The following is an 18,415-nucleotide window of genomic DNA, read 5'->3' as shown; positions in this document are numbered from 1 at the left end:
GACTAGTAACCGGAAGGTTGTGAGTTCAAACCCCCGAGCTGACAAGGTACAAATCTGTCGTTCTGCCCCTGAACAGGCAGTTAACCCACTGTTCCCAGGCCGTCATTGAAAATAAGAATTTGTTCTTAACTGACTTGCCTGGTTAAATAAAGGTAAAATTAAAAAAAAATTTAAAAAAAATTTGAACCCACTGGCCTTAAGCCTATTGGACTAAATTATTTTGGATGAAGTCCACTAGGAGTCATCAAGTGTTGAGTTTTGAATCTCACTCTCACCTATAAAACATGACAGGTATCAGTTTACAGTAGGTAATATAACATGCCTGAGAGCTACATCAGAGAGGCTGGCCTAGTTATTATGACAGAGTCAACAGAGTCGTTTCGATAACCAGCAATGAGAATGATGGTACTGAGACATTACATGTATTTCATTTCATCTTAAACATACTGTATGTATTCAATATTGTATGGTAAATTGGAATGGACATTAAGTATACAATACAAGTGTGTCTTTTAGAAAAACCCATAGTTATACCCTTCTCTGTTTGAGAACACAGGTCCAAATCTCTCCGAGTGCTTATTAACTCTGGGGACGACGAGAGCTTGATGGACACTACCCTGGTGTCTGCGCTGGGCATCTCCACACAACCACTCTCCATTCCCATGGACGCCAGACCATTGGACGGACGCTTTATTGGCAGAGTCACCCACACTACGTTTCCCATTAACGTGAGAGTGTCGGGCAATCACAATGGGAGTATGCAGTTCCTGCCCATTGAATCCCCTCATGCACCTATGATTTTGGTCAGCACCTCAGGAGTAAATGTCAGTTGGCTTTTCATAGCCGATCATTCAGAGTTAGAGACAGCAGGTGCGGTAGAGAGAGAGTCCAAAACAGCAGGTCCGGGACAAGGCAGCACATCCAGGGAACAGGGTTCCATAGCCACAGGCAGAACAGTTGAAACTGGAGAAGCAGCATGACCAGATGGACTGGGGACAGCAAGGAGTCATCAGGCCAGGTAGTCCTGAGGCATGGTCCTAGGGGTCAGGACCCCCGAGAGAAGAGAGACTACACTCAATTATAGGACCTACTGAACTACTTATCGGCCCTTTCCCCATCTCCAAGATCCTTAGCCCCTCTGCTGTTTGTCTTCTGTTGCCCCGTACCCTCCGTATACATCCCATTTTTCATGTGTCCAGAATTAAACCTACGTCTCACAGCCCTCTGTCTCCTGTTTTTATACCTGTGTTCTCTGTTGCCAGTTCGTCTTGTCTCGTCAAGTCTACCAGTGTGTTTTTCTATACTCCTGTTTTCCAGTCCCTGTTTTCTAGTCCTCCTGGTTCTTGCCTTTTCTGCCTGCCCTGACTCTGAGCCCGCCTGCCATACCATTTTGCCTGCCCTGACCTCGAGCCTGTCTGCCATCCAGTTCCCATCTGACTCTGAATTGGTTTACAAACTTCTGCCTGTCCTCGACCTGCCTCTTGTCTATCATTAAATATCAGAGACTCTAACCATCTGCCTCCTGTGTCTGCATTTGAGTCTCATCCTGGGTCGTGATACTATATGGAGGAACAATGGGTACATTTTGAAGATGCACATGCTCTCCCCAGAATCTTTGTACGTGTCTATTTTAAAAGGATAAAGCTAAGGACATTAACAACTTCATAGTTAAGAACACTATAACAATATGGAAGAAAATTAAATGAATTCTACAAGAACCAATATCACTCACTAATTCAGAATTCACCAATAAATTGATCAAGATGGAAAACTAAAGGCATAGAAACTGTGAATGACTTGGTAACAGGAAATACATTTATTTCCATGACCAAATTAAAAAGTAATTTTGGACTGACCAAAAGTTAAACGTCACAAAATGTTTATTTGACATCTTTTAGACATCAGAGCAACCTTGAGGGAACCATATTTGAGTCAGAAAATGATGTTCATATGATAGGTAAGATATACAAAACCTTGCAGAGAGCCTATCCAACTGACAACCTCTTAGAATTTTTTTTTTACTATTGGAATCAAGACTAAAAAAGAACTGATATCAACACAAGATGGAGGAATGTTGGAACATAAATAACAAAATTCTAGTTAATGAAAATTGATGCTTAATCCAGTATAAACTAAAGTATAGAATTAATTATACAAGAGACAAAATTCTGAAAATTAACAATGAGTCAACTAACAATGACTCAATAATCCATACTTTCTGGGAATACTATAAAGTCCTGAAGTTATGGGTGGAGCTAGAAAGTTGGCTGTCAGAAGAATTACAATGTAAACATACTTTTAATCTGTATGTTTTAATGATTTATTATTGAAAGGAGGCACTAGGGATGGAGGTGTGACCAGGCACTGGGGATGGAGGTGTGACCAGGCACTAGGGATGGAGGTGTGACCAGGCACTAGGGATGGAGGTGTGACCATGCACTAGGGATGGAGGTGTGACCATGCACTAGAGATGGAGGTGTGACCAGGCACTAGGGATGGAGGTGTGAGTATGCGGGTCTGGGGGGATGAGATGTAGACATTGTTTGTGTGTGTCTGTAAGTTGTTGTTCGTTTGTTTCTGGCTTGTGTAATTTTTTGCAAATATTTTTGTTGTAAACAAAATGGATAATAAGCAGTAATGCGCATGTCATTAGTTTAAAGTTGATTCCAGACACCCCCCCCTTGAATGATGATGATTAAACAGCCTTTCTTGTGCTGTCTGACAAGGCATAGGTGTCCTTCAATCTGCCTGTTAAAACAGCATTTCTCAGGGTGGGGACCTCTGCAAAAGGCATGTATGCGTCTCCTGTTGAAACCAAGCAGAGGGAAATGTCAGTTTGTTGCTTTAAACATTTTGACTGCAAGAAAAGACAACCTGGAACATCACCAATATCTAATTCTATAGGACCAAGAGGAATCAGTTGCAACCCACCAGTGGGCCACAACCATTAGAAATCCTGCAGGGGAGAGTGAGGTAAGTTGAGCCAATGTCAAGTTGAGCAAATGTATGTTTTCTTCCCAAGTGTGATACAAGGCATTATCGCTAGGATACGAGGTAACAACAGGGGCTGGCCTATGTTAAAAAAAAAAAAAAAGTACAAAGTGTTTGTTAGGTGTTAAGCCTGTGTTAAAATATTACTAAAAAGACAAAAAAAAAGCTATTGTGATTGTGTTGAATTGTGTTTGGGGAAAAAAACCTTTAAAAAAGGCAGTGGTAGTATTTAATTCAGTACAGACATTTGTAGGTGGCTTAACTTACCCTGTCCCATGGCTCAACTTACTCCGTATGGAGTAAAGAGACCACTTTTTGGACAAGCTATGTTTCAAAACTGTTTACATGAATTCTGATTATTTCCAGGGATACACAACATCCTGAAATATACACTATATATACAACTAGTGGATTCGGCTATTTCAGCCACACCCGTTGCTAACAGGTGTATAAAATCGAGCACACAGCCATGCAATATCCATAGACAAAAAATGTCTGTAGAATGGCCTTACTGAAGACCTCAGTGACTTTCAACGTGGCACCGTCATAGGATGCCACCTTTCCAACAAGTCAGTTAATCAAATTTCTGCCCTGCAAGAGCTGCCCGGTCTGTAAGTGCTGTTATTGTGAAGTGGAAATGTCTAGGTGAAACAACGGCTCAGCCACGAAGTGGTAGACCACACAAGCTCACAGAACGGGACGGCCGAGTGCTGAAGCATGAAGAGCGTAAAGATCGTTTGTCTTCGGTTGCAACACTCACTACGGAGTTCGTCGGGAGCTTCATGAAATGGGTTTCCTTGGTCGAGCAGCCGAACACAAGTGTCAGCTGGTGTCGGATGGTGTGGTGTAAAGCTCGCTGCCATTGGACTCTGGAGCAGTGGAAATGCGTTCTCTGGAGTGATGAATCACGCTTCACCATCTGAAAGTCCGACGGACCAATCAGGGTTTGGCGGATGCCAGGAGAATGCTACCTGCCCGAATGCATAGTGCCAACTTTACAGTTTGGTAGAGGAGCTGTTTTTTTATGGTTCAGGCTACAGCATACAATGACATTCTAGACGATTCTGTGCTTCCAACTTTGTGGCAACAAGTTGGGGAAGGCCCTTTCCTGTTTCAGCATGACAATGCCCCCTATGCACAAAGTGAGGTCCATACAGAAATGGTTTGTCGAGATCGGTGTGGAAGAACTTGACTGGCCTGCACAGAGCCCTGACCTTAACCCCATCGAAGTCTTTGTTAGAAAGAATAATATACAGTGGGGCAAAAAAGTATTTAGTCAGCCACCAATTGTGCAAGTTCTCCCACTTTAAAAAATGAGAGAGGCCTGTAATTTTCATCATAGGTACACTTCAACTATGACAGACAAAATGAGAAAAAAAATCCAGAAAATTACATTGTAGGATTTTTAATGAATATATTTGCAAATTATGGTGGAAAATAAGTATTTGGTCACCTACAAACAAGCAAGATTTCTGGCTCTCACAGACCTGTAACTTCTTCTTTAAGAGGCTCCTCTGTCCTCCACTCGTTACCTGTATTAATGGCACCTGTTTGAACTTGTTATCAGTATAAAAGACACCTGTCCACAACCTCAAACAGTCACACTCCAAACTCCACTATGGCCAAGACCAAAGAGCTGTCAAAGGACACCAGAAACAAAATTGTAGACCTGCACCAGGCTGGGGCGACTTAATCTGCAATAGGTAAGCAGCTTGGTTTGAAGAAATCAACTGTGGGAGCAATTATTAGGAAATGGAAGACATACAAGACCACTGATAATCTCCCTCGATCTGGGGCTCCACTCAAGATCTCACCCCGTGGGGTCAAAATGATCACAAGAACGGTGAGCAAAAATCCCAGAACCACACGGGGGGACCTAGTGAATGACCTGCAGAGAGCTGGGACCAAAGTAACAAAGCCTACCATCAGTAACACACTAAGCCGCCAAGGATTCAAATCCTGCAGTGCCAGACGTGTCCCCCTGCTTAAGCCAGTACATGTCCAGGCCCGTCTGAAGTTTGCTAGAGAGCATTTGGATGATCCAGAAGAATATTGGGAGAATGTCATATGGTCAGATGAAACCAAAATATAACTTTTTGGTAAAAACACAACTCGTCGTGTTTGGAGGACAAAGAATGCTGAGTTGCATCCAAAGAACACCATACCTACAGTGAAGCATGGGGGCGGAAACATCATGCTTTGGGGCTGTTTTTCTGCAAAGGGACCAGGACGACTGAAAGAATGAATGGTGCCATGTATCGTGAGATTTTGAGTGAAAACCTCCTTCCATCAGCAAGGGCATTGAAGATGAAACGTGGCTGGGTCTTTCAGTATGACAATGATCCCAAACACACCGCCCGGGCAACGAAGGAGTGGCTTCGTAAGAAGCATTTCAAGGTCCTGGAGTGGCCTAGCCAGTCTCCAGATCTCAACCCCATAGAAAATCTTTGGAGGGAGTTGAAAGTCCGTGTTGCCCAGCAACAGCCCCAAAACGTCACTGCTCTAGAGGAGATCTGCATTGAGGAATGGGCCAAAATACCAGCAACAGTGTGTGAAAACCTTTTGAAGACTTACAGAAAACGTTTGACCTCTGTCATTGCCAACAAAGGGTATATAACAAAGTATTGAGAGAAACTTTTGTTATTGACCAAATACTTATTTTTCACCATAATTTGCAAATAAATTCATTAAAAATCCTACAATGTGATTTTCTGGATTTTTTTTCTCATTTTGAGTAGTAGTTGAAGTGTACCTATGATGAAAATTACAGGCCTCTCTCATCTTTTTGAGTGGGAGAACTTGCACAATTGGTGGCTGACTAAATACTTTTTTGCCCCACTGTATTTCCCTTGACGGAGTGATGCTGAATGTAAAAAATGGCTCCACTTACCCCACTCTCCCCTACAGATATTCCTATTCAAACAATGTTTTTTAGTGGCTGGGTGGACCATTTGGTATAATGTTCTAGGACTTCTCCTAGCTCACCGTATGGCAGGCCCTGCTTTCTCCTGGACTGCTCAGTTTCGAAGAACGTCTCATGCTTCTCCCAGTGCTGGTCACATGAAGCACACAGGAAGCTGGACTGGAAGATAACACAGCGACATCCTGGGGGCCATAAGACACCATTGCACACTGGAGTAAACATGGCGCTGGAGAAGAAGGCAGACTTTTTACATGCCCCAGCCGATTGTGTTTTTTTGTTTGTTTATTTGCGTTGTTTGCAACTTATTTTTTTACTTATTTTGTACATAATGTTGCCACTACCGTCTCTTATGACCGAAAATAACTTCTTGACATCAGGACTGCGATTGCTCACCACGGACTAGCAGAATCCTTTTTTTAATTTCAAGACTCTGACGAGCCCCGACGTTCCCGGACCCCGTGATCTGCGTGAAGTGGAGACGGAGAAAGAGGGGCCGAAGGGCGGGCTGCCTTCTGAGAATTCGTAGGCGATCGAAGAAACCCCCACTTCCCTCCATTCTACTAGCAAACGTGCAATCTTTGGAGAATAAAATCTATGAGTTACGAAGAAGATTAAACTACCAACGGGACATTAAAAACTGTAACATCTTGTGCTTCACAGAGTCATGGCTGAACGACAACAATATCAACATACAGCTGGCTGGTTATACGATGTACCGGTAGGTTAGAACAGCGGGGTCTGGTAAGACAAAGGGCGGCGGACTATGTATTTTCGAAAACAACAGCTGGTGCATGATATCAAAGGAAGTCTCAAGCTATTGCTCGCCTGAGGTAGAGTATCTCATGATAAGCTGTAGACCACACTACCTACCGAGAGAATTTTCATCTGTATTCTTTGCAGCTGTTTACATACCACCACAGTCAGAGGCTGGCACTAAGACAGCATTGAATGAGCTGTATTCCGCCATAAGCAAACAAGAAAATGCTCCCCCAGAGGCGGCGCTCCTAGTAGCCAGGGACTTTAATGCAGGTAAACTTAAATCTGTATTATCAAATTTCTATCAGCATGTTAAATGTGCAACCAGAGGAAAAAGAACTCTGGACCACCTATACTCCACACACAAAGACGCACACAAAGCTTTCCCTTGCCCTCTATTTGGCAAATCTGACCATAATTTTATCCTCCTGATTCCTGCTTACAAGCAACAGTTAAAGCAGGAAGCACCCGTGACTAGATCAATAAAAAAGTGGTCAGATGAAGCAGATGCTAAGCTGCAGGACTGTTTTGCTAGCAGAGACTGGAATATGTTCAGAGATTCCTCCGATGACATTACATCAGTCACTGGCTTCATCAATAAGTGCATTGATGACATGACCAACCAGAAGCCATGGATTACAGGCAGCATCCGCACTGAGCTAAAGGCTAGAGCTTCCACTTTCAAGGAGCGGGACTCTAACCCGGAAGCTTATATGAAATCCCGCTATGCCGTCTGACGAACCATCAAACAGGCAAAGCATCAATACAGGATTAAGATCGAATTGTACTACACCGGCTCTGATGCTCGTGGGATGTTTCAGGGCTTGCAAACTATTACAGACTACAAAGGGAAGCACAGCCGAGAGCTGCCAGTGACACGAGCCTACCAGATGAGCTAAACTACTTATATGCTTGCTTCGAGGCAAATAACACTGAAACATGCATGAGAGCACAAGCTGTTCCCAGAAGACTGTGTGATCACGCTCTCCACAGCCGATGTGAGTAAGACCTTTAAACAGGTTAACATCCACGATGCTGCAGAGCCAGACGGATTACCAAGACGTGTACTCCGAGCATGCGCTGACCAACTGGCAAATGTCTTCACTGACATTTTCAACGTCTCCCTGAACCAGTCTGTAATACCAACATGTTTCAAGCAGACCACTATAGTGCCTGTGCCAAAGAACACAAAGGTAACCTGCCTAAATGACTACCGACCCGTAGCACTCACGTCTGTAGCCATGAAGTGCTTTGAAAGGCCAGGCATGGCTTACATCAACACCATCATCCCAGAAACCCTAGACCCACTCCAATACGCATACCGCCCTAACAGATCCACAGATGATGCAATCTCTATTGCACTCCACACTGCCCTTTCCCACCTGGACAAAAGGAACACCGACAGTTGAAGTCGGAAGTTTACATGCACCTTGCCAAATATATTTAAACTCAGTTTTTCACAATTCCTGACATTCTTAAAATAAAGTGGTGATCCTAACTGACCTAAGACAGGGAATTTTTCCCAGAAATGTCAGAAAAATAGTAGAGAGAATGATTTATTTCAGCTTTTATTTCTTTCATCACATTCCCAGTGGATTAGAAGTTTACATACACTCAATTAGTATTTGGTAAAATTGCCTTTAAATTGTTTAACTTGGGTGAAACGTTTTGGGTAGCCTTCCACAAGCTTTCCATTAAAAGTTGTGTGAATTTTGGCCCATTACTCCTGACAGAGCTGGTGTAATTGAGTCAGGTTTGAAGGCCTCCTTGCTTGCACACGCTTTTTCAGTTCTGCCCACAACTTTTCTATAAGATTGAGGTCAGGGCTTTACGATGGCCACTCCAATAGCTTGACTGTGTTGTCCTTAAGCCATTTTGCCACAACTTTGGAAGTGTGCTTGGGGTCATTGTCCATTTGGAAGTCCCATTTGCGACCAAGCTTTAACTTCCTGACTGATGTCTTGAGATGTTGCTTCAATATATCCACATCATTTTCCTGCCTCATGATCTGTTTTGTGAAGTGCACCAGTCTCTCCTGCGGCAAAGCACTCATACAACATGATGCTGTCACCCCCATGCTTCACGGTTGGGATGGTGTTCTTCAGCTTGCAAGCCTCCCCATTTTTCCTCCAAACATAATGATGGTCATTATGGCCAAACAGTTCTATTTTTGTTCCATCAGACCAGGGGAGATTTCTCCAAAAAGTAAGATTTTTGTCCCCATGTGCAGTTGCAAACCGTAGTCTGGATTTTTTATGGCGGTTTTGGAGCAGTGGCTTCTTCCTTGCTGAGCAGCCTTTCAGGTTATGTCGATATAGGACTCGTTTTACAGTGGATATAGATACTTTTGTACCTGTTTCCTCCAGCATCTTCATAAGGCCTTTGCGGTTCTTCTGTGATTGATTTGCATTTTTCTCAGCAAAGTACATTAATCTCTAGGAGACAGAACGCGTCTCTTTCCTGAGCGGTATGAGGGCTGCGTGGTCCCATGGTGTTTATACTTGCGTACTATTGTTTGTACAGATGCACGTGGTTCCTTCAGCCGTTTGGCAATTGCTCCCAAGGATGACCCAGACTTGTGGAGGTCTACAATTATTTTTCTGAGGTCTTGGCTGATTTCTTTTGATTTTCCCATGATGTCAAGCAAAGAGGCACTGAGTTTGAAGGTAGGCCTTGAAATACATCCACAGGTACACCTCCAATTGACTCAAATGATGTCAATTAGCCTATCAGAAGCTTCTAAAGCCATGACATAATTTTCTGGAATTTTCCATGCTGTTTAAAGGCACAATCAACTTAGTGTTTGTAAACCTCTGACCCACTGGAATTGTGATACAGTGAATTATAAGTTAAATAATCAGTCTGTAAACAATTGTTGGGAAAATTACTTGTGTCATGCACAAAGTAGATGTCCTAACGAACTTAGTTTGTTAACAAGAAATTTATAGAGTGGTTGAAAAACGAGTTTTAATGACTCCAACCTAAGTGTATGTAAACTTCCGACTTCAACTGTATGTGAGAATGCTATTCATTGACTACAGCTCAGTGTTCAACACTATAGTGCCCTCAAAGCTCATCAATAAGCTAAGGACCCTGGGACTAAACACCTCCTTCTGCAACTGGATCCTGGACTTCCTGACGGGCTGCCCCCAGGTGGTAATGGTAGGTAGCAACACATCCGCCACGCTGATACTCAACACAGGGGCCCCTCAGGGGTGCGTGCTCAGTCCCCTCCTGTACTCCCTGTTCACTCATGACTGCACGGCCAGGCACGACTCCAACACCATCATTAAATTTGCCGATGACACAACAGTGGTAGGCCTGATCATCGACAACGATGAGACAGCCTATAGGAAGGAGGTCAGAGACCTGGCCATGTGGTGCCAGGACAACAACCTCTCCCTCAACGTGATCAAGACTAAGGAGATGATCGTAGACTACAGGAAAAAGAGGACCGAGCACACCCCCATTCTCATCGACGGGGCTGCAGTGGAGCAGGTTGAGAATTTCAAGTTCCTTGGTGTCCACATCACCAACAAACTAACATGGTCCAAGCATAACCTATTCCCCCACAGGAGACTGAAAATATTTGGCATGGGTCCTCAGATCCTCCAAAGATTCTACAGCTGCACCATCGAGAGCATCACTGCTTTGGTATGGCAACTTCTCGGCCTCCGACCGCAAGGCACTACAGAGGATAGTGCCTATGGCCGAGTACATCACTGGGGCCAAGCTTCCTGCCATCCAGGACCTCTATACCAGGCGGTGTCAGAGGAAGGCCCTAAAAATTGTCAAAGACTCCAACCACCCTAGTCATAGAATCTTCTCCCTGCTACCGCAAGGCAAGCGGTACCGGAGTGCCAAGTCTAGGTCCAAGAGGCTTCTAAACAGCTTCTACCCCCAAGCCATAAGACTCCTGAACATCTAGTCAGATGGCTGCCCAGACTATTTGCATTGTCCCCCCCCCCACCCCCTCTTTACACCACTGCTACTCTCTATTGTCATCTATGCACAGTCGCTTTAATACCTACATTTACATGCTACCTCAACTAACCAACACATTGCCTCTGTATCGGTTGCCCCCTGTATATAGTCTCGCTATTGTTAATTTACTGCTGCTCTTTAATTACTTGTTACTTTTATCTCTTTTCTTATCCATGTTTTTAAAAAACTGTATTGTTGGTTAGGGGCTCGCAAGTTAGCATTTCACTGTAAGGTCTACCTACCCCTGTTGTATTCGGCAATGTGACTAATAAAATGTGCTTTGATTTATTTGATTTATCCCATGTAAGGGTGCCATGAAACAAAGTGAAACCCTATCAAACTGTACTACTGGGTCCTGTCCCACCATTTGGGAAATGTCTGAACACATACAGTCCTGTCATTTCTGTTTGCAATTATTACATCATTGAGCGGCTCACATGTCCATTTATTGTTCACTACCGTACCTCCCACCCTGCATGAGTGTCCTGCCCTGGGAGAGTGTTGCTGGTGGGGGTGTTTGCACCGACAGAGGGCCCTCCAGACCTGGGAGTCAAACCCAGGTCTCCCTCTAACCCACGGCTCCCCCACCTCTTCTGGACGGGACGGTATGAAGGCAAAGGCCCCGCAGCTACAGGACGGGACCAAGCAGGGCACACGCACACTGGAGCCTGACGCACACACACAGACACACCATTATGTAATCACAAACTAGTTTAATTACACTCGTGTAGACCAGGCACATACACACACACCATACAATTTTTTAAATCCATTTTTTAGACAGATGGTCTGTACCTGTGTATTTCCCATGCTCATACAGGTGATGTCCACAGAAGCACATGGAGGAGTCACCCACTCTAAAACAATCCCAGGTCAAGTCTGGACATCTCCAGCCCACATACACACCTGAATACAACACCACCACAGAGCAGAGACAGAGAGCAGAGAGCAGAGACAAAAATACTGTAGGAGCCTATCTGTTAGTTGTAAATAGGGAATGTGAGCAGAGGATGGTGGTACCTGTCTGTATAGCTTTCAGTGCTGCCTCTCTCTCAGGGCCGATGAGGTCCTTGACCTTTTGTCCAGGCCTCTGTGTGTGACTGTGTATCCACTTGGGAACTGCCACTGTTCCATTGGTATCTGTAGATACTGAGGTACAGTCAGTCGGACCGGGAGTAAAGGTAAACAAGGCTAAGACACCACAAGAAAGTTTGGTTGTATCAAGTTTCTCTCTGTGTGCGTCTGTGTGTGTCACTTTTGGTTCCTTGGAAGTTGTGGGAACGTATGTTTTTGGTTTCCCATTGGTTCTGGGAACGAAGCCATACGTTTCCTGACCGGTAAAATCGAACGCTTTTTAAACATTCTGAGAACAGAAGTGAAAATTTAGCTTGTTCTTGGAACCTTAATTTGTAGGTTGCAAGGAGGTACTGAGAACGTTTTACTATGATTCCCTGAAACTTTTCCTGGGAGGCTTTATTAACTTTCTGAGAACGGAAATTATAGGTTATTTTAAGGTAACGTCACAATAAGACTTTTAATAACACTGCTAACTTAGTTTGGGTTTACTGTGTTGAACTCCAGGCACAGATAGGGCACAATACATTTAATTTGCTTAGGCATTAATCGCGCAAAAATATGTATTTTCTATTGTGGCACGGCATCAGAGATTCGAACCTATGATATTCTGTTATCTATCCATGGATTTAGAATGAAAATGGCGTTAGCATGACATGTTTTTTTAAGTCATACAAAGCTGTTCATTTTAGTCTATTCCAACAGACCCCATTTCAAAGGAAACAAGCACTCATTAAGATCAGGTGTGGACAATTAGAGGACGTGGCCAACACACCTGAACACACTTAACAAGATAGAGGACAGAGTGTTTTGTTGATGCTGAGAACGGAATGTATATGTTTTTAAATAACATTCTTAGAACGATCTCTGAACGTTACTGAAGCACTCTTGTGGTTTTTACGGCAAGTTTTTATAACGTTTTCTGAACAATGAGAACATGACTTTAAATAGAACCATGAGGAAACGTTACGCTGAGTACTAAAATTCCCACAGAATAACATTGTGCTGAGAATAAATGTGCTGAGAATGTTCCAAAGCCAAGCAACTATCCTGCACCATACCCAGAAAATTGTGAGAAGGTTGTATGCAAAATAACAGACTAGCACACTTTTACCAAGCTCTAAGAAACATATGGTTCTCAGAACATGATGTTCTAGCTGGGGTGTGTGTATGCATGTGTGCTGCCTACCTGCAGGGCTGAGGTGGACTGGCCTTGCCACTACACTGTGACGGAGTTTCTCCTTCCTCTTCCCTGAGCTGGTCACCAGAGCTCTGTTCTGCAAACCTTGGTCCTCAGAAGCCATTCATAAGCACTAACACACCGACTGACTGTGACAAACAAGAGGTAATACAAACACAGACAACAGGTAGCCAAAATTGACACAAACAGGGAATCTAGCAAACATAGGCCCACTCACAAGAGCTGACAGACATGAACAGTGAATCAAACATTTACAATCTTCTTCAGACAATTATTTTGTTTAACTGTCTATTCTCACCTTTCATAGGTGCAGTAGACAGTAGACTTTAGTTATGTTACCTAAGTTGTTGATGACGTTACTATGGAGACAGATACTTAAGACTTGCAAGTAGCAGTGTAGCACTACAAACTAGATGGTCATTTCCCATGAAGAAACTATTTGTGACTTGCTTCAGCTCTTTAAATGTATTTTTGTGGTAGTTGAAGAAGTTTAAAAGTTTTTTCTTAAGTGAAGCAGTGGAATATAATCAAAGTGAAATATATTAAAATATCTGGTCTGATTACTTTAATAGAATACTATATCAACCTTATTACTTTTGAATGTGGGCCTGTCATGCCAAATAATGTCTCCCGGCCAAATAGTGTCCCCCTCTACCTCTCCTTTGAGAGTAATTCTGAGGTAATAATTTATGAGGTGAAATAGCTCTATAACTGTCTGCATCCTCCTACGAGGTAAAATAGAGCCAAGCAACCAGCATAGCAACAGACACTTTGGTTCATTATGTAATCCGGTCAGAATGTTGAAAGTTTTAGCAACAGTCCTAGCAACAGAAGCTAGAACTCCTCGAATCCCATTGTGACGTAGAGGGCCACACTATTTGCCATGAAAGGCCCCCTTACGAAAAAAAAAATGCAGTTTGAGTGCAGTATAACTGCAGTATGGTGCAAACACTGCATCCAAAATAAGCTATTTTTACTGAAGTAATTTTGCAGTGTTACTGCAGTTAGAGTGCAGTATAAATAACTGTGCTCTCCATTGCTATTGTTTTACATTTTTCAAAGTTCCAGTTATATTCAACATAGGGAAGTTAGCTTAATGAAACTAGTTGATGCGGTTCTAAAACAGCTTTACTTCTTGATTGGTAGAAGATAATTCGGTTCTGATTTCAGATTTCAATAGCAGAGAAGTAGACAAAGATTGTATACGTTCTTGCCTAAGTTGTTGGGAAAGTGGTCAAAGTAGCTGATCTTTGTCAAAAGTTACATTGTTTACTGTGAATAGAATGTTGGAAGTCTGGGAGTTTGTAACAATGGGGCCTTTAGAATGCTGAAGAAATCCCATAAGTGGATGGAGGACAAAAAGATGGACAAAAAGCTTAATAGTTAAAAAAGTATAAAAGATATCAAAATGTTCCTGACCAGTCGACACGTTTTTACGTTTAAATGGTGTTTCTAGCTTAAACGGTGTAAGAGAAGCAGCGTTCCAAAGAATAATTGTAAGTGAGAAATAAGTTGTACATTACTAAAAATAGAGTAGTCTCGTAATACAGACAGACATGTTTTTTAAAATTATACTTTAAACCTGGTCTTCTGAATGTATCAATGCTGGTTTGCGTGACAGGCGTTATTGTAGCATAAGAAAAACAGAGAAGCACTCAGTTGGCATTTTACTTTAAAATTGGTTTATTACTTTATAATATAAACAAATACTATTTGTATTAAAACCAACAAAACAATGATTGCCAAGATTTGATTACAAAACATATCTGTGCAAATAAGGTCATTAGTTTGCTAACCCTCCTTTCTTAACCCCCCCCCCCCCCCTTTGCTACCCCTCTAACCCCTCGTCTCATTCACAGAACAGAAGGTGAGACCACCCACTCAACTGGATTATTCCCCAGATTCACCTGAGTGTGGTCTGGTCGAGATGCGCAACAGAAACAGAGTACAGGTATTTGCGTGATAAGTAATATTATAATCAGTTTATTAAGAGGAAATGACATCACTACTACACTAATAGTCTACATGCCAGTGCTTGCTTTCATATGCTGTGGGTCTTACCAAATAGCAGGACTGGGGTAAATACATTGAAACTCAAGGAATGAAAAGGACATTTGGTTAATGAATCGAAGCAAAAATATTGTCAAATACAATTTCCATGAATAAATTAGATGGAATTTATATGCAATTGACCCACCCCTGCCTAATTAAAATGTCTGTATACCAGGCTATTGAGGGTTATCTAGAAACATGGGTGTCATCTGGGTACCAGTCTGTCCCTGCTTAAGTATACTTCTAGTAGCTAGATACAGTATGTTGAACGATATAGCAGTCAGGTAGAGTGGGAGAATGCAGCATCTCAGATTGCTATAGAATAGTATGTGGTTCCCTCGTCCAGAGAAAGTGGAGCAGCCATTGGTTAACAGGTCTTGCAGGTTTAAGTCTTGCAGAAAAACAAAGAGTCCTCAACAAGGAAATGTGGTGATATTATCCAGCGGGAAGTGAAAAGTGCTGTGGCTGGAAAGGATGTTTGTGTGTGTACAACAACTCTGTGTGTATGAAGGGGATGACAAGGCATAATCTTGTATCTCTGTCTCAAACGTTCTCTCTCACACACACACACACACTTAAAACCCTATTGTTATCTCCCCTCCATGCACACACCTACTACAGTATTTTGCGATTGATTCACTGCTGTACAGTTCAAGGCCCGTGCTGAAACACTGCCATACATATTGGAAGGACATTTTGCACACTATGAGGTATTGACTTAGGGCCCTATCCCAATCTGGGAAGCAGGCTTGCCAGTTACATCAAAGACAACATTGTTACCTGTGTGACAATTCAAATGACAGTGCAAGAAGAATGATGTTTTTGACATATTCAGACGTCAAACCCAGTGAAAGGTTGGAGTGAATAGAGCCCTTGTGTTCAGTGAGTCTTCACTATGGCAGAGTGTACATTGTAGACTGAAAACTGTGAAGTTGTTAAGTAGAGCTGAGAGAATGGAATTCCTTAAAAAGGGAATCGCTCAAAATAGTGCCAAATGGCAACAAAAAGGAATAACTTTAAATGACAACACTGATCTAAAATATTTCCAAAATAATTTGCAGTCAAACCTTGAGATAACAAAAAGGCTACTAAAGACTACCATAAACATATGAAATAAAGTGGGAGACATAATAGCGAATAATTTGCCAGTAAGGATAGTAGTGCTTTAAAAAAAAGTACATTATGATTACGTGTTGTTCTCCAGAGATGATTGATAGAGTAGTGTTCATATGTAGCGCCAACTCTGATAGGTCCTGGCAGTTCTACCAGTCCATCAGCTAGCCAATGACCTTGCAGCTATCACCGCAGTGTCCTCCCCCACGTGTACGTGCCCAATAGGACGGCAGGGTATCTCTGGGTTGGTAGGAAAGGGTTACATTCTCAACACACATCAGTCTTTCCTCTCCCTCGTTCCCTCCTCTAACCGCTCATAATAATGCTCACACGGAGGTCCTGTTGGTGTGGAGCTTTGAGTTCTCCTAGTGAGTTCTTGTGAGATCTCATAGTGATGTCTCTCATTGCCATGTATTCTTGTGAGATCTCATAGTGATGTCCAGTGAGTTCTCGTAGTGATGTCTGGTGAGTTCTCATAGAGACGTCTGGTGAGTTCTCATAGGGACGTCTCATCAGTTCTCATTAGGGCATCGCATCAGTTCTCATAGGGACGTCTCATTGGTGTGTGGCCGTGAGTTCTCCTCCTCCAGCAGGGCGATGCGTTGTTTGAGCATGCGGACGTGGGTCTCGTGGCGCTCCACCATGGCCATCATTTGAGCCTCCAGCTTTTTCAGCTTGCCCTGGTGCTTCTTCTTGGCCTTCTCGTATGCTGCCACCAGGTTACTAGAGAGTTGGAGAGAAAGAGAGAGTCAAATGGCTAGACAGGACAATGCAGACAGACAGATGGATGGATTGGCTTCAGTTGGTTCTGATTTGGTGAGTTCAGTCACAGAGAAAGAGGGGTTGCAGTGAAAGTGAAATAGTGAGATGTAGTAATTAACTTGAATGTGTTTAGGAGGAAAATTGTGTTCATGCAATCCATAAAGAATAGTGCTGTTCTATATCAATTCACCCCCTTTCCCACTAGATGGCAATGCTGTATTACAAAACAAAACAATTACAGCAAAACAGATAAAAAGGGTCTGAACTGAACTGTATTCATTTTTCCAAAACCTTTTCATTCTTTATCTATTGGTAGTCATAAACAAGCCCCCCCCCCCCCCCCACGCACACAATTAAGTCTTAATAACAATAAACATTTCCACTTTTAGTCACAAAACATATTTCCTCCCCTCCTGTGTGTGTTGTCGTGGTTACCTGTTGGCCCTTTTGAGGTCGTTGACGAACTCGGCACTCTGCTGGTGGCGGACCTCGCTGCTCTTGGTTAGTCTCTCCAGCGCTGCCACCAGCTCCTGGACACGCCCCTTCAGCTTCTTCTCTCTGAGACACACACACACACACACGGGATGAGTCAGGAAGACACACACACACCAGACCTAGGCGGAAAATAGTTGTATTTTTGTAATTTACTTGAAAATACCAACAAATACCAACTCAAGGTAGTCGAATATACAGCAGTTTATGTAGGGTTTCAACTAAAAGGCAACTATTTTATTTGATATTCAAATACAGGTCTCATTTTTAAGTATTTTGAATACCTGTCAGAAAACTAAATAATATTTGAAGGTATGTGAATATATGCACATTATTTGAAAATAAACAAATATTTATGTGATGGCTGCCAACTATTTGATGAAGAACCAAAAACTACAACAGTTTGTTGAATTAGTCTAAATATATATGATCAAAAGCACATGGTTTGGAGGGCTCGTAGATATGAATCTTAATACAGCCTATAATTAAATACACGAGGGACATGGAATCCCCTCATCATTCGAGTAGACCACTTTTGCAGCTTCAAAATGATTAACAAATATACACTCCTCAAAAAATAAAGGGAACACTTAAACAACACAATCTAGCTCCAAGTCAATCACACTTCTATGAAATCAAACTGTCCACTTTGGCAAGCAACACTGATTGACAATAAATTTCACATGCTGTTGTGCAAATGGAATAGACAACAGGTGGACATTATAGGCATTTAGAAGACACCCCCAATAAAGGAGTGGTTCTGCAGGTGGTGACCACAGACCACTTCTCAGTTCCTATGCTTCCTGGCTGATGTTTTGGTCACTTTTGAATGCTGGTGGTGCTTTTACTCTAGTGGTAGCATGAGACGGAGTCTACAACCCACACAAGTGGCTCAGGTAGTGCAGCTCATCCAGGATGGCACATCAATGCGAGCTGTGGCAAGAAGGTTTGCTGTGTCTGTCAGCGTAGTGTCCAGAGCATGGAGGTGTTACCAGGAGACAGGCCAGTACATCAGGAGACATGGAGGAGGCCGTAGGAGGGCAACAACCCAGCAGCAGGACCGCTAC

At 42.8% G+C, this 18,415-nt stretch overlaps 2 protein-coding genes across 10 annotated transcripts in view; both read right to left on the bottom strand.

The window, feature by feature from the left end:
* Positions 1-234: 234 nt before the first annotated feature.
* Positions 235-11,495, bottom strand: LOC110522915 (protein FAM221B). The gene is made up of 5 exons (XM_090236669.1): positions 11,450-11,495; positions 11,119-11,322; positions 5,977-6,096; positions 535-711; positions 235-275 (listed from the first exon to the last, which is right to left on the bottom strand). The coding sequence occupies exons 1-5, from the start codon at positions 11,493-11,495 to the stop codon at positions 235-237; spliced, it is 588 nt and encodes a 195-aa protein (XP_090092795.1).
* A 3,099-nt stretch (positions 11,496-14,594) lies between these two features.
* LOC110523629 (colorectal mutant cancer protein) overlaps positions 14,595-18,415 on the bottom strand; it is a 124,638-nt gene continuing 120,817 nt past the window's right edge. For all 9 annotated transcript variants that reach the window (XM_036977296.2, XM_036977297.2, XM_036977298.2 and 6 more), the window contains 2 exons: positions 17,292-17,414; positions 14,595-16,817 (listed from right to left, as the gene is read on the bottom strand). In XM_036977296.2, coding sequence (XP_036833191.1) covers positions 16,637-16,817; positions 17,292-17,414 — 304 coding nt within the window. In that variant the 3' untranslated portion in view covers positions 14,595-16,636. The remainder of the gene's footprint in view (positions 16,818-17,291; positions 17,415-18,415) is intronic.

The sequence above is a fragment of the Oncorhynchus mykiss genome, chromosome 5 (genome assembly GCF_057628025.1).
Source record: "Oncorhynchus mykiss isolate SJ-2025 chromosome 5, ASM5762802v1, whole genome shotgun sequence".
Taxonomy (NCBI): domain Eukaryota; kingdom Metazoa; phylum Chordata; class Actinopteri; order Salmoniformes; family Salmonidae; genus Oncorhynchus; species Oncorhynchus mykiss.
The sequence above is the reverse complement of the archived record's forward strand: the minus strand, read 5'-3'. Positions and strand labels throughout refer to the sequence as shown.